Below are 17,283 nucleotides of genomic sequence, written 5' to 3'. Positions count from 1 at the left end.
AAATCAAGTGTAGTCTTCGAAAGATCGGCTAATAAAATATTTGTGGACATTAATCACTGGTTTCTAGCCAATTCTTTTTCACTAAACTTTGATGAAACACACTACATGCAGTTCAGAATTTGTAAGGGGTTTCCCAAGAGTATATGCCTAACATATAATGACAAGCAGATAGAAGAAGTGGACAGTGTTAAATTATTGGGGTTACAGCTTGATAACAAATTCAACTGGGAGGAGCACACCACAGAACTGCTGAGGCATCTAAACAAACCTCTATTTGCAAGGCGAATTCTGTCAGATATAGGGGATATAAAAATGAAAAAGCTGCCATACTATTCTTACTTTTACTCCATAATGTCATATGGGATTATTTTTTGGGGTAATTCATCAAGCCAAGCTAAAGTTTTCCACGCACAAAAATGTGCAATAAGAATTATATGTGGTGTGGACTCAAGAACATGCTGCAGAGGCCTATTAGGGAACTAGGGTTACTAGCCACTGCTTCCCATTATATGTATTCCTTTATGAAATTTGTCATTAAAAATATATATCACTTTTTCAAACCAACAGCTCAGTTCATAGAATCAATACTAGAAATAAGAATGATCTTCACAAGGATTTAAATTCACTTACTCTTGCCCAAGAAGGTGTGCATTACTCAGGAACACATATTTTTCAATAACTTGCCAGCAGCCATGAAAAACTTAACAGCCAATGAAATTCAGTTTAAGAGAAGCGTAGAGGATTTATTGGTGGCCAACTCCTTCTACTCCATTGATGAATTTCTCGGTAGAACCAACTGATTTGTGTGTGTGTGTGTGTGTGTGTGTGTGTGTGTGTGTGTGTGTGTGTGTGTGTGTGTGTGTAACTTCTGCACCATTTCAGTGCAGTAATGTGCTCTTTGCAATTAAGTATTGTAGTAGTTCTATTATATGTTTATTAGCTTATCAATAAAAAACATTGTTTTGTAAATAAAACAGAAAGAAACTTCCACATGGGAAAAATATATTAAAAACAAAGATTCCAAGACTTACCAAGCGGGAAAGCGCCGGCAGACAGGCACATGAACAAAACACACAAACACACACACAGAATTACGAGCTTTCGCAACTGGCAGTTGCTTCGTCAGGAAAGAGGGAAGGAGAGGGAAAAATGAAAGGATGTGGGTTTTAAGGGAGAGGGTAAGGAGTCATTCCAATCCCGGGAGCGGAAAGACTTCCCTTAGGGGAAAAAAAGGACAGGTGTACACTCGCACACACACACACACACACATATCCATCCGCACATACACAGACACAAGTGTCTGACTCCTTACCCTCTCCCTTAAAACCCACATCCTTTCATTTTTCCCTCTCCTTCCCTCTTTCCTGACGAAGCAACTGCCAGTTGTGAAAGCTCGTAATTCTGTGTGTGTGTTTGTGTGTTTTGTTCATGTGCCTGTCTGCCGGCGCTTTCCCGCTTGGTAAGTCTTGGAATCTTTGTTTTTAATATAAAAACATTGTTTTAAATTTTAAATTCAGTGCATTAATTTGATCTTAGTAAATGAGTGTTGTAAAATGATCCTTTCATGAGTGTTCATTAAAAATAATAATAATAATAAAATAAAATTTATAATCATTCCACTTGGGACCTGTGGAGGGTACATTAGCTTATTTGTTCCAGTTGCAAATATTTGTTATGTCTTATAGTTTTTCTCACATATTCTACATCCTGGAGGACCTCCTCACTATGGATCAATTGGGATGAAAGTAAATCTAATCTAATCCAGCTAGTGGCTCAGAGGGAGGTACAGACTTGCTGGTTAGAAATGCGGGAAGAGGAGTGGCAGGTACACATGCTAGGCATGTGGTAGAAGGGTATCAGAGCCAGAAAGGTGCAGCATATGATGATGATGATGATGATGACACATTGATTAGGAGGGGCTGTCAGGATAGAGGAAGAGAAAACTGTTGCGTAGAGGGTGTCGAGAAAATGAGTTAACAGAGATTAAGGCCCAGAAGGGAATGGGAGCAAGGGATGTGTTGCAAGGATAACTCCCATCTACATAGTTCAGAAAAGCTGATGCTGAAGGGAAGGATCCAGATGGCACAAACTATGAAGCAGTCATTGAACTTGAGCATGCTACACCACTGGGTTTAATTTAGGAGTAAAGGAGACCACTGACTAAACAGCAGAAGTGTTGACTTGTCATCAGGCCTATACAAATGAGAATGAAAACTTGCTAGCTTTGGAATGAATCCTTTGTCATGTAAAGTGACAACACACACACACACACACACACACACACACACACACACACACACACACACACACACAACCCACCAGCTCCGGTACCTGTCTATCACGTGCCTACCCTGCCACTCCTCCCTCGTTATCCCAGCCAGCAAGCCTGCTGTCTCCCTCTGTGCTTCTAGCTCAAACCCTCATCCTGTCACCCACCTCTTTCCCCTCTATCTGTTCCACCCAACATAATCCCCACCCTAATCCACCTGCTGAAATGTAATCCTGGCATTGTGTGTTCACCTGGCACAATGTCGGGGCACAGGTGTGTGTGTGTGTGTGTGTGTGTTTGTGTGTACATAATGACAAGTCAATGATTCTGTTATTTGGTGAGTGGTCTCCTTTACTCCTAAATTATTTACATCAAACAAGACTTTCACATATAAACAGAACAATATTCACTGCAAACCGCTTAGTCATTGTATACACAGTCGTCAGGTGTAACAGTTCCATATGTAGCTTCAATGCAATCAGTCTTTGGTTACACTTGCGAACTAAAGGCAAAGACATTTCCCTTGCTTTTGCCCATTAGTAAATGGATCAATTTCCCTAAATCAAGCAAATTTGGTTCTCAGGAATGACATCTCACAGATTGCAAAGGCAGAGTTCTTGGTAGGCATAACATCCGAGAGTTGCCCTTTGCATAAGCAGAAATTTTCTTAATATTGTGTTGTTGTTGTTGTTGTGGCCTTCAGTCCAATGATTGTTTTAATTCAGCTCTCTATGCTCATCTGTCCTGTAGAAGTCTCTTCATCTCTGCATAGCAACTGCAACCTACATATATTTGAACTGTAGTCACATTCAGTGGTACCCCCCCCCCCCCCCTCTCTCTCTCTCTCTCTCTCTCTCTCTCTCTCTCTCTCTCTCTCTCTCTCTCTCTCTCCCTCCCTCCTTATCTTTATCTATCCATCTTTACCTCTCACTCTCCCCTCAGTAATTTTTAGCATACAGACATCCCTCTATTACTAAGTGAATTATTCCCAATGCCTCAGGATTTGTCCCATTAACATATTGCTTCCTTTATTCAAGTCATGCCATAAAATTCTTTTATATCTAGTCTCAACAATGGAAAATCCAAGATGGAATGTAGCAACATTCCCGTAACCCTCCTGGCCTCAACCTTTTTTAGTCACAGTCCTCACCCATCCAGCCCCTTCCCTGCTCCCATTCCAGAACTACACAGCTGTCATTCCACCACCACACCCAGTCTTTTTTATTTATTTATTTTATTTTTTATTTATTTCTCTCTCTATATTTCTCTCCTTTTCTGCTACTTCCCCTCCCCCCCCTCTCCCCTGCCCGTCACCCAACCTGCAGCACTTCACTCTCCGCCATCCCCACCATACTATCCCTCCCCCTCCCTGCCACAGCCTCCTCCTTTCCCCCACCCAGTCACCACTCCCATCATGCATTGGTGCTGCTGCTCACAGTTTGGTTTCAGTTGCCTGAGACTGCACACATGTGTGCAAGTTGCATTTGCGTGTGCGTGTGTGTGTGTGTGTGTGTGTGTGTGTGAGAGAGAGCGCGCGCACGCGCGCACGCGCAGATTAGATTAGATTAATACTTGTTCCATAGATCATGAATACAACACTTTGTAATGATGTGGAACGTGTCAGGTTAATAAATGATGTCTGTACAAGATATTACATTACACAAAATATTACATGACACTAATGTTAAGTTTTTTTCCCCTTAATTTATATCTAAAAATTCAGCCAATGAGTAGAAGGAGTTGTCATCTAGAAATTCTTTTAATTTATTTTTAAATGTTGGTTGACTATCTGTCAGGCTTTTGATGCTGTTTGGTAGGTGACCAAAGACTTTTGTGGCAGCATAATTTACCCCTTTCTGTGACAAACTCATATTTAACCTTGCATAGTGAAGATCATCCTTTCTCCTGGTGTTATAGCTATGCACACTGCTATTACTTTTGAACTGGGTTGGATTATTAACAACAAATTTCATAAGTGAATATATATACTGTGAGGATCCCTAGATCCTTAAATAGATGTCTGCAGTATGACCATGGGTGGGATCCAGCAATTATTTTGATTACTCGTTTTGGAGCAATGAATACTTTTCTACTCAATGATGAATTACCCCAGAATATGACGCCATACGAAAGCAGTGAATGAAAGTAGGCATAGTAAGCTAATTTACTGAGATTCTTATCACCAAAATTTGCAATAACCCTAATAGCATACGTAGCTGAACTCAGACGTTTCAACAGACCATCAATGTGTTGCTTCCAGTTTAACCTCTCATCAATGGACACACCATAAAATTTTGAAAATTCTACCTTAGCAACAGACTTCTGTTCAAAGTCTACATTTATTACTGGAGTTGTGCCATTTACTGTACGGAACTGTATATACTGTGTTTTATCAAAATTTAAAGAAAGTCCATTTGCTGAGAACTACTTAATAATTTACAATTACATAACTTAGTTCTTGGCTTTTGGATGTTATTACTATACTTGTATCATCAGCAAAAAGAACTAACTTTGCATCTTCATCAATGTGGAATGGTAAGTCATTAATGTATATCAAGAACAGTAAAGGACCTAAGACCGAACCCTGTGGGACCCTGTACTTGATAGTTTGAGGAATCAGCTGTTGTTTTAACATTACATGAACCACTTATTTCAACTTTCTGCATTCTTCCAGTTAAGTATGAATTAAACCATTTGTGCACTGCCCCCCTCAAACCATAACGATTTAGCTTATCTAAAAGAATTCCATGATTTACACAATCAAAGGCCTTTGAGAGATCACAAAAAATACCAGTGGGTCATGTCCGGTTATTCAGAGCATTTAATATTTGATCAGTGAAAGTTTATATAGCATTTTATGTTGAAAAGCCTTTCTGAAAACCAAACTGACATTTTGTTAGTACTTTATTTTTACAAATATGGGAGGCTACTCTTGAATACATTACTTTCTCAAAAATTTTTGATAGAGCTGTCAGAAGAGAGACTGGGCAATAGTTGTTGACATCCGACGTATCCCCCTTTTTATGCAATGGTTTTACAATGGTGTATTTCAGTCTATCGGGGAAAACACCCTGCTCCAAAGAGCTATTACATACGTGGCTGAGAATCCTACTTATCTGTGAGGAACAAGCTTTAAGTATCTTGCTGGAAATGCCATCAATTCTGTAAGAGCTTTTACTTTTCAGTGAGTTTATTATTTTACTGATTTCAGAGGGAGAGGTTGGTGGAAATACAGTTGTTTCAAACTGCATAGGTATGGCCTCTTCTATTAGAAGCGCCTTGCCTCTTTTAGTGAAGATCTAGATCCTATTTTCTCCACAACATTTAAAAAATGATTATTGAAAATATTTTCAGTTTCTGATTGTTTGTTAGTACACTTGTCATTCACTTTTATGGCACTAAAGTCTTCCTGTGCTCTTGGTTGCCCTGTTTCCCTTTCAATAATATTCCAAATGGCTTTAATTTTATTATCAGAGTTACTTATCTCAGACATGATACACATGCTTCTGGACTTTTTAATAACTTTTCTTAGTACCGCACAATAGTTTTTATAATATTGAACAATTTCGGGGTCAGCACTCCCTCTTGCTATTAGATACAGTTCTCTTTTATGGTTTGCAAGACATTCTTATTCCTTTAGTTAGCCAAGGTTTTTTATATGTTTTCTTGGGAAAACAATTTTCAAATACCCTTAAAAATGTATTGTGAAATAAGTTATATTTCAAGTTTGCATCAGGTTCCATATACACTTCATCCCAGTCTAGCTGCTTTAGGCTTTCCCTAAAGTTTGCAATATTTATATTGTTAATTGAACGCACTGCTTTGAAATTCTGATTTGATATACTGCATGGAGCTATGTCATGTACTGTAACTAGCTGTGCACCATGATCTGAAAGACCATTCTCAACAGGATAAGCATTTATGTCCTTAAACTTATCTTGGTCTATAAAAAAGTTATCTATCAATGTCCTACTGTTCTTCTTTATCTGAGTAGGAAAATCAATGACGGAGCTCAAACTGAAAGAACTGAGTAATACTACAATGTCATTCTTCCTATTACACTCTTTCAGGGAATCAACATTGAAATCCCCACAAATGATGATTTGCTTCCCCCTGCCTGACAGATTAGCACAACAAAGCATCCAAGTTTTCTAGAAATAGCTGGAAATTCCCTGAGGGGGACCTATACACTGTTACAATTATGAAAGTGCCATCATTTAGTTTTAGTTCAGTGGCACATGCTTCCATATGTTGCTCTACACAAAAATTTTTAGTTTCTAAATTTTTTACACTGTGGAAGCTTTTGACATATATGACAACTCCTCCTCTCATCATATTATCTCTACTTACATGTGCAGCTAATTTGTACCCATTGATGCTAACCTTTTGCATATCAGTGACAATGTGATGCTCAGGCAGGCATAGTACATCTATTACATTCTCAGTTTCTGTATCTTCTAAACAAAGCAGGAGCTCATCAATTTTATTTTTCAATCCCCCAATATTTTGATGAAATATACTAACATTATTTTTCACTTTACTTTTGTGTGTATCTTGAACTTTTTTAACATCTTTAGTACTTGCCTGGCTGAGTTTCCTACTGAACACTGATCTTACACTAAAAAAAGTGTTTCCACCATGAGATGTAGTTCCTCCCCCCTTTAAATTTCCTGCTATCAGCCCAGCCAGTTTACCCTTCATCTTCTCGTTGAGGTGTAGGCCATGTCTAGTATAGTCCCACCTACAGAGTGAATCAACAAGAACCACACCAATGTGTGAGCCTGCACCAGATCCAAGTAGCCGTTCCAACTCCAAATTAACTCTCCTGGCAGAAGAGCTCAAATGAGGCCGGTCGTGGCGCTCCAGAAGCGACACAAACCCAACACTGGTATGACTCGATGTTGATGCAATCTTTGCCAGGTCACACTCTATGCTGTACCCCGGATCTCTGTCAATACTGTTGCCCGGCCCACCCACAATAACCATGGTATCTTCCTTAGTAAAGCCTCTACATAGTGAACCTAAATCCTCTGTAACCTGCCCCAGCCCAGCACTAGGTTTGAAAAAACTTGTGACCCAGTATTCTGACCCTAATTCATCCTGCAAAAGTTGGCCCACACCCCTAGCATGTGAACTACCTAGCAACAAGACTTTCTTTCTCTTTGCAGACTTCCCTACCTTCTTATTCAATTTGCTGCTGAAAGCTTGTTGAGCCCTGTCTACATCTACTTCTGTGAGAGGCTCATCAATTTCTGACTGAGGCAACAGCTGAAACCTATTTTGTACATTAATAACAAAGCTGTCAGAAGAATTTCTTGGCCTGTTCCTTATGCCTGTTGCCACTTCCCACCTCTGTTTACCCTTCTCCCCCCCTTAACCTGCCCAGTTCTCGCCTAGCCTCATCTAACTCCGCCTGAAGGGCAGCAATTTTCCCCTCCTGTTCCACAACCTTTCTATCTCTACTGCATAACCTACAGAACCACTGATGAGTCTCGCTCATTTTCCCAATTCCCACACCACTACAATCACCCCAATGAATAAAGTTACTACATCCATCACACCAGACCCCGGAGCTAACGATTATACGGCACGTCAAGCACTTTAAACTCATGGTACAAATCGATTTTAGTGACAGAAATACAATTAAGTTACCTGAAAATAATGAAAATACGTGTACGAAAAATTTGGCCTACTCGTGACAATGTAAACAATGGTTCAGAAGTTTATTACTGGAAATTACTTAAGAGATGACGATACTCTACAGATATAAAGGGGCAGCAAACGTATTTAACACAGTAAACTATCAGTAAATGCACTTAAAATTGTGGTATGAAGTTTAATCTGAAAGCTCAAAAGTTCGGCCTGGCCGCGATATGTAAACAAATCAAACTTTACACGATTACTGTGAAAATACGCGAGTAAGACAAAAACTGTTAATGGTACGCTTGAAGAGCACTACATTTAATGTAATAAATTAGTTTAATGTGTTGGAAACAGTTTATTATTAGTAAAATTACTTATCTTGTACGGGAGCTGTGACTCAAACGTCTGTATAGCAGGCGCAGGGCTACCAATGTGTGTCTATTGTTGACAAAGGCCATTGGCTGAAAGCTTTAAGTGTGAAAATCTCTTAGTTGTGCCTATTTGCGACTCAGCATCTTCGCTATATGGTGAGTAGCAAATTTCTATCCAATTTGTCCAATAACTCTTCACTGGTTACTCTATCCACTCACCTGACCTTCAGCATTCTTCTGTAACACCACGTTTCAAAACTTACTGTTTATTGTCCATATGCCACTTCCATATAAGCCTACACTCCACAGACTTTCAGAAAGGTCGTTCTACCACTTAAATTTACACTAAATGTTAACAAGTGTCTCTTCAGTTATTTAACTGCCCAAATACCAAAACTCATCTGCTACTTTAAGTGCCTTATTTCCTGATCTTTTTCCCTCAGCCCATTACCCTTGCTTTATTTTTGCTGAAATTAACCTTATAACCTGTTTTCAGGGCACTACTCATTCCATTCAATTGACCTTCAAAGTTCTTTACTGCCTCTAACAAACCTCAAAGTTTTTGTTTTTCCTCACTGACTTTAATTTCCTTTTCGAAACAGTCTATAGTTTCTTTTGTTGCTTGCTTGAAGTACATATTGAGTACCATGGGGGACAGCCTAAAACTCTTCCTCAGTTCTTTCTCAGTTGCTGCAGCTCTGGTCTTTATTCCTGGTAACTTCAGGATTTTCTGGACTGTACGTCAGCCAATGGAGTCAAAAACTTTTTCAAAATCTACAAACTTTCTTCTCATCAACCTATTTTCTAATGTAAGCTATAAGATCAGTACTGCTTTTTGTATTCCTACATTTCTCCAGAACCCAAACCAGTCTTCTCTCTGGTTGGGTGCTACCAGTCATTCTATCTTTCTATAGATAACTCATAACAGTATTTTGCAACTATGAGAAACTGATGGCTCAGGCAGCATCCGCCTTCTTTGGTAATGGGATTGTAGCAATAGTGGAAAATTATCTTGCTGCATAGTGCAAGTTTATGATACGCTATGTAGTCATAGTGTTGTTTATTATTTGTTTTTACTATTGGTTCCTGTGTCTAACCAGAGACGTATTTTATGCATTGTCTCCGTAGTTGTGCTTTGTAGATGTCAAATACCCAGCATTTAGTGGTGACCCCAATGTGATAGGAACACACAACTTCAAAGTACAGGATATACTAGCCATGCCCCCAGCCACAGAACGGTACGCAACAATTAAAAGCACACTAATCAAATGCCTGTCATGGCCAGAGACCAAGAGACTTGGAGAAATTATTGTGCACAAAAGAGCTTGGTGATCGCACCCCTTGCAATTATTACATTGTCTGTGCACTTTGGCAAATAGTCAGTGAAGACACAATGAGGAGCACCTAGATGTCATGTCTGCCCACAGACACACAAGGGATACTTATGGTGCTTGCGGGAGGTTTGGATGCGATAGCACAGATGGTTGACCATATGTATGAAAGCTATCACACCATAACCAGAGAGTCCCGCCACAACAACATTTGCATTGCTACCGGCACAACTGGCAGAGATTACAGCACAGGTCGTGGCTCTGCATGCACATACCAATCGACATCGGTGCCATAGCTCAACACGGGGTCATAGCTGCTTGCCATCAACCACAATGGTATGTTGATACCACAGACAGTTTGGTATGGAGGCTAAGAAGAGTAACTCACCATTAAAAAGAGGAAGCAATAACAAGGGCTCAGTTATAACAGCAACTGATTCAACAGGTAACAGGAATCACCTTTTCGTCACCAAGCAATACACGAACAGCCTTTTGTGGTAGACACACAGCAGACGTGTCAGTTTATCTTGTCAAATGCCTACCTCACCATAGTCATGATGACCGTCAGCTGTTTGCCGCCAATGACTTCGCCATTGATATGTGAACAGATGACATTAGCTCTCAATCTGGGTCTCCGACATCGATTTGAATCGAAGTTCATCCTACACTGATTCAAATGGCAATTCACTGTCGCCGACATTGTGCATCTGACATTAGGAGCAAACTTTTTGTCATACTTTGGACTACTTTCAGACCTCAGATGCCACCATCTTCTGGACACGACAACTAACCTAAGCAGCGAGGGTCGATTTCATCACAGTAACTGCACCAGAATACGAACAGCAATGTGTGATTCACTGCATATTGCACTCCTTTGGCAGTATCCACAGATTACACAGCAGTCACCCACAACTGCACCAGTGCAACACAATATGGAGCACAACATATTAACAATGCCTAACCCACCAATCCATGCACAACCGCGGCATTTGAAATTGGATAAGTTTAAAGCAGACAAACAGGTTTAAAGCAGACAAACAGGAGTTTTCCTTCATGCCAGCACAGGAAATCTGCCAACTATCTAGTAGCAGCCAGTCTTTGCCTCTCCACATCAAGCCCAAGAAACATAATGGATGACATCCCTGTGGTGATTATCGTTAACGTAAGGGCTAATCGCTATCGATACCCTGTGCCCCACACTGAGGAATTCACACAGGACATATATGGTAAATGCATCTCCTCTGCCGTAGATATGGTGCGAGCTTACTATCAAACACCAGTCGCACTAGAGGACATCGTCAAAATAGCAGTGTGTACTCCATTTGGACTTTCTGAATTTACCAGCATGCCATTTGGCCTATTCAACACTGCCCATACTTTTCAAAGGTTTATGGATGAAGTGAGACATGACCTGGATGTCTATTTTGTCTCCACAAGAGAGGATCGAGATGATCTTTAATTACCCACAACCTTTAGCAGTATGAGAGTTACGTGTAGATTTTTCTGTGTCACAAATTTTTGTGTTTGTTTCGTTCGTAACCACATCTTATTGGCAGCATCTTTAAATGAGTATGAGGGATACATAAACCTGTGAGGAAGTGAAGTGGACTGATGGAATGCTAGTGACTTTTGTGAAACTGAAATCTGCTGTCGCAGACACCACATTGTTGGCTCACCTGGCTCCACAAGCACCTCTCGCCCTCATGGTCGATCCCTCTACATGAGCAGACAACAGTAGGCGAACCAGTGCTGGCAACCATTAGAATTTTACAGCAAGAAATTTTCGCAGGCACAACACTGATGGTCCACGCACAACTGGGAGCGGTACGTTTCATACGATGCTGTTAAGATGATCTGGTACAAATTTGAGGGACAACAATTCACCCTGTTTATGGACCAGAAACCTCTCACATATGCATTTGAACAAAAACCTGACAAAGTCTCACCATGCCAGCAACGCCACTTAGATTTCATTGGACAATTCACAATCAAAATTGAACGCATCAACAGTGAGAAGAATGTGCCAGCTGCTGCTCTACCATGCATTCAAGAGATCACAAGTGCTGTGGACTATGAAGCCCTCACAGCAGCACAACAGCTTGATATAGAGCTTGGCAGTATCCACTGGTCTACAGCTCCAGCATCATCTGCTGCCAGCATCAAATGTCTGTATATAATGTGAAGTGTCAATGTCAAGAGGGTGTCCTTTCGTGACAAAGGGTTTCCACCAGCAAGCCACTGCTTCACTGCATCGGCTATCATGCCCAGGAGTCCTTAGAACCACCAAGCTGGTCAAACGAACATTTGCGTGGCATAGTTTGAATGCAGGCTACAAGGCTTATGCATATCAGTGCACAACATGCCCGCACAATAAAATTATATGACATGTTCACACATCGCTTGGCACATTTTTGCCACCCAATCAACATTTTGAGCATATACATTCGGATGACGTAGGACTTCTCCCACCATCTGAAGGGCTTACCTAATGTCTGACTGCAATCAATCAGTTCACACGTTGGCCAGAGGTTTTTCCCACGGCAGACATCACAGCAGAGACTTTAGCTACCACCTTTTTCTGTGAGTGGGTTGCGCATATTGGTGTTCCCCTACGCATCAGGACAGATCAAGGTAGATTGTTCAACTCACATCTGTTCAAGTCTTTTGCTTCGCTGCTCGGAGTAAAGATAATTAGAACCACAGTGTACCAACCAATGGCAGATGGACTTGTGGAACAACTGCATCAAGAGTTAAAGGTGTCCTCATGGTGTCACAACCCCCAATGTTGGACCAGTCACTACTGCGCATCTGTGCATACTACATCATACTACTGCGCATCTGTGCAGCTGTAAAGGAGGATGTGGGAGCCAAGGTAGCTGAGATGGTGTATGGACAAACAATTTGTCTGCCAGATGAATTTTTCAGCACTACTCATAGTGATGTGATCGAGGTCTCAGACTTTGTTATGAAATTGTGGTCGCACATATGGCAACTGTGCGTCATAGAACTGAGAGAACAACAGTCTCATCATCCATTTGTATTCCGTGACTTGTCGAGATGCAAACAAGTTTTCATTCAGTACGACGCCATGCGCAAACCATTACAGCTACCTTATGAAGGACCCTACAACGTGCTCAGTGAGGGAAAGAAACAATGTGAAGTGGATGTTGGCAGTAACCTCATGACAATTTCAGTTGACAGACTAAAGCCCATTTATGACACCACTTCCACCAGCTGGGACAAGGCAACTGGACAAGCCAATACAGACACTTCAGCACAGCTTCCCATCCCACACCTGAGTGCAGGCGCCATTCAGCCAAGGTTAACCAATGGCACTGGTGACACTGCAAGAAGTGACACAACTGCAATGTTACTCAAGTGGTTACGCAGTCAGGATGTCGTGTGTATTCAGCCAACAATATTGTTGACACAGGAGGAGGGGATGTGGGATCCTGTAGCTATGGCAGAAAATTATCTTGCTGCAAAGAGCCACTTGTCAAAGAAGTTTATGAGACATTATGTAGTCATAATATTGTTTATTCGTTGTTTTTACTTTTGGTCGCTATGTGTAACCAGAAATGTGTCTTACACAATCTCTCTGTAGTTGTGCTTCATAAATGTTGGAATAAATCTTATCAAATACCCAACAGGATTATTACACTCTTCTTGAAATCTGTCTTATGAATACTATCTGTGGGGAAGATATATCTAAATATTAGGAGATAACTGATAATAAAAGGAGGTTCTGTCACAGACTGCACTAAATTGATGTGTAGATTCACGGAAAGGGCAAATATTAAACTAGTTTGGGCATTATTCTGAGCTCACAATATAGAGAAGTTAGGCACAAAGTCTCACAGACCTGTATGGACAGATCAGTAGCCTAAGGGATGTATAGCAAAAGTGGTGATTTTATTAGCATTTTTAATTTTTGAAAGTCAAAGTTTGTCATTTAGCCTAGGCGTGTGTCATTTCTTGGTGAGAACCCTGTGTTAGAATGTATGACTAAAGGCAAGCTGGAGAAGACTTTGGCCATGGAAACAGACTTATTTATGACAATGGTAAATATAAACTGTAAGGTTCCTGTGAAAACTTAAGTGTGCCTCTTTGACTCTTCAACTATACCATCATCTGCAGCCATTTCTGAGGATGGTGCAAGGAACCAGTATGAAAATTAAGCAGGGAGTGTTAATGGTGTACAATTTACTGTTGGATTAGGAGTTTACCAGGGAGCAATCAAATAATTACATTACTGGCCATTAAAATTGCTACACCACAAAGATGACGTGCTACAGATGCGAAATTTAACCCACAGGAAGAAGATGCTGTGATATGCAAATGGTTAGCTTTTCAGAGCATTCACACAAGGTTGGTGCTGGTGGTGACACCTCCAGCGTGCTGACATGAGGAGAGTTTCCAACCAATTTCTCATACGCAAACAGCAGTTGACCAGTGTTGCCTGGTGAAATGTTGTTGTGATGCCTCGAGTAAAGAGGAGAAATGCATACCATCATGTTTCCGACTTTGATAAAGGTCGGATTGTAACCTATTGTGATTACGGTTTATCGTATCGCGACATTGCTGCTCGCGTTGGTCAAAATCCAATGACTGTTAGCAGAGTATGGAATCGGTGGGTTCAGGGAGTTAATACGGAATGCTGTGCTGGATCCCAACAACCTCATATCACTAACAGTCAAGATGACAGGCGTTTTATCCGCATGGCTGTAACGGATTGTGCAGCTACGTCTCGATCCCTGAGTCAACAGATGGGGACATTTGCAAGGCAACAACCATCTGCACAAACAGTTCGACGACGTTTGCAGCAGCATGGACTATCAGCTCGGAGACCATGGCTGCGGTTACCCTTGACGCTGCATCATAGACAGGAGCGCCTGCGATGGTGTACTCAATGACGAACCTGGGTGCACGAATGGCAAAACGCCATTTTTTCGGATGAATCCAGGTTCTGTTTACAGCATCATGATGGTCGTATCCATGTTTGGCGAAATCACGGTAAACCCACATTGGAAGTGTGTATTCGTCATTGCCATACTGGCATATCACCCGGCGTGATGGTATGGAGTGCCACTGGTTACACGCCCCAGTCACCTCTTGTTCGCATTGACAGCACTTTGAACAGTGGACGTTACATTTCAGGTATGTTAAAACCCGTGGCTCTAACCTCCATTTGATCCCTATGAAACGCTACATTTCAGCAGGATAATGCACGACCGCATATTGCAGGTCCTGTACGGGCCTTTCTGGATACAGAAAATGTTCGACTGCTGCTCTGGCCAGCACATTCTCCAGATCTCTCAGAAATTGAAAACGTCTGGTCAATGGTGGCTGAGCAATTGGCTTGTCACAATACGCCAGCCACTACTCTTGATGAACTGTGGCATCATGTTGAAGCTGCATCGGCAGCTGTACCTGTACACGCCATCCAAGCTCTGTTTGAGTCAATGCCCAGGGGTATCAAGGACATTATTACGGCCAGAGGTGGTTGTTCTTGGTACTGATTTCTCAGGATCTATGCACCCAGATTGCGTGAAAATGTTATCACATGTCAGTTCTAGTATAATATATTTGTCCAATGAATACCCGGTTTATCAACTGTATTTCTTCTTGGTGTAGCAATTTTAATGGCCACTAGTGTACAATGGCATGGCAGGTGTTATACACATTACCTTTTAATGTGTGTCCTAAGTACACTAATACACATTTACATCAATTTGATGTAGTGGTGTTTTTAACCATCATCTTTAACTTATAGATAAACCAACAATATGATGTGATAGCTATCCAACACATAGAAAAGGTGTTGAGTAACAGACAGGCACTCATACACACATAGCCAGTGTCATCTCCAGACACAAAGGCCCGACTGTGATGAGCAGCACACTCAGCTGGGGTGGGCCGTGGATATACAGAAGAGGTGTGGGATGGTGAAGAGGAGAGATGGAAGGGTAGGGGTGATGGAAGAAAGTGCAGTACTGCCTGTGGGGAGTGAGCATCAAATTACCGATCTCTGGCTCCAAGCCATCCTTCCCCAATGACCTCTATCTGTTCAAGTTCCATCAGAATCATGGAATCAGACCCAAGCCTCCTTGCGCTACCTCTGCTCCAACCACAAAATCATCCTACCCTGCAATCCCAAATTCCTACATCCCAACTCCCCTATTCATATTTAACAAATAAGCTGCTGAAATTACATTCCATCAGACAGTGATCCACTCAACATGCAACTGTAACACTTATATTTATCAATAATCATGACTTATATGCAGTTTAAGAAAATCTAAACAACAGTAACTACATAATAGGCATCTGAAATGGATGAACAGCAGTCTACTAACCTTAATACACCACACTAAACCACCACAACAAGTATTGTGTGTATCAGCTTCCCTCCTGAAAGCAGAATACTCATATTCCATCCTTCATCTGTGTTGTTCTTCTAGATCACCACTTTCTCATCTGTAAGAAATAATTATGATAATAAGAAAAGTTTTTGAAGAGTATGTCAGAAAATTTAATGTGTTTTAATTGTTTTTTAATTGTGATACAGAATATCTGAAATTCAATTACATACAAAATACAATGTGAAAAAGCAACAGTTAATTAATTAGTATTTCTACAACAGATTGTATTTGCAATGTCAAAAACTAGTTTATTAAACATTAGAGTCAGCAGAATTTACAGCCCTGAGTCCCAATAGTCTGATGAATTACAGGAGGGACAAAGTACCATACTCTTTTACTTCGTTTTTAAATATATGGGAGTTTTCAATTTTGTGCTAAATTCTTACCTGTAACTTCTACAGACTTTTGTGCAAGACTATAAAACTTCATCCCGATCCCTACATGGGTATGTGGTAGTGAATTAATGGTTTATCCTAAATGTATTCTAGTTATTAAGCAGAAATATGTAGAACCTTAAAGGAGGAGAGAGAGAGAGAGAGAGAGAGAGAGAGAGAGAGAGAGAGAGAGAGAGAGAGGAACTCAGTGGTGACACACAGACTATTATTCTTGAATAACACCAAGAGCACCACCAAGCTTAATGTCCTCATCTGATGGATGGATCACCTACAAAATTGTCACATGCCCTCTCTCAATGAGACACTATGGAGGAGTATGGAATATTACTCAGGACATCAGTACAGAGACTGGTAATTATGAACTGCATTCCATCACTTATCATACACTTACAGGCCAAACACAGGTGATGAAAATTTCTTCCATCAGCAGGATTCAACCAGTTTCCTCCATGTCAACCGGCACTGCACGGGCATGTCTCAGTGATCTCGACAACAGAGGCAGGTTCCAAAGTCCCAATATTTTTTGCCAGTGTAGCCCCATCTTGCTAGGTTAAACCTTGATCTGCTCACTTTTAACCTCAGCCTATTCAGGGTTTTCAAGTCAGACAGTCCTCATCATGGGCAGGAGATAACACATTGCTGACCATTAAAACTGCAATAACATAAAGGTGGCAAGCAACAAATGCCGAATCTGCTGCTAAGAGCATTACGATGCAGCCAAATGGAAGGCCTACAAGGTGCAGAAAACCCATAATGCACAAGGATTTTTGGTATCTTGCCTCAAAACAGCATCAGCTATCACACGGCAACAAAGTGAGAGTTAAATTTGTCTCTATTCTAGAGGTTTTCATA

The 17,283-nt window shown here is 41.0% G+C and overlaps 1 protein-coding gene across 3 annotated transcripts in view; it reads right to left on the bottom strand.

Annotated features, from left to right (window-relative positions):
• LOC126266653 (palmitoyltransferase ZDHHC3-like) overlaps positions 1-17,283 on the bottom strand; it is a 107,358-nt gene that overhangs the window by 61,915 nt on the left and 28,160 nt on the right. For all 3 annotated transcript variants that reach the window (XM_049971050.1, XM_049971049.1, XM_049971051.1), the window contains exon 2: positions 15,971-16,091. In XM_049971050.1, the coding sequence (XP_049827007.1) occupies positions 15,971-16,051 (81 nt within the window). In that variant the 5' untranslated portion in view covers positions 16,052-16,091. The remainder of the gene's footprint in view (positions 1-15,970; positions 16,092-17,283) is intronic.

This window comes from Schistocerca gregaria, chromosome 4 (assembly GCF_023897955.1).
Source record: "Schistocerca gregaria isolate iqSchGreg1 chromosome 4, iqSchGreg1.2, whole genome shotgun sequence".
Lineage (NCBI taxonomy): Eukaryota > Metazoa > Arthropoda > Insecta > Orthoptera > Acrididae > Schistocerca > Schistocerca gregaria.
This window is presented reverse-complemented; position numbering and strand designations above follow the sequence as displayed.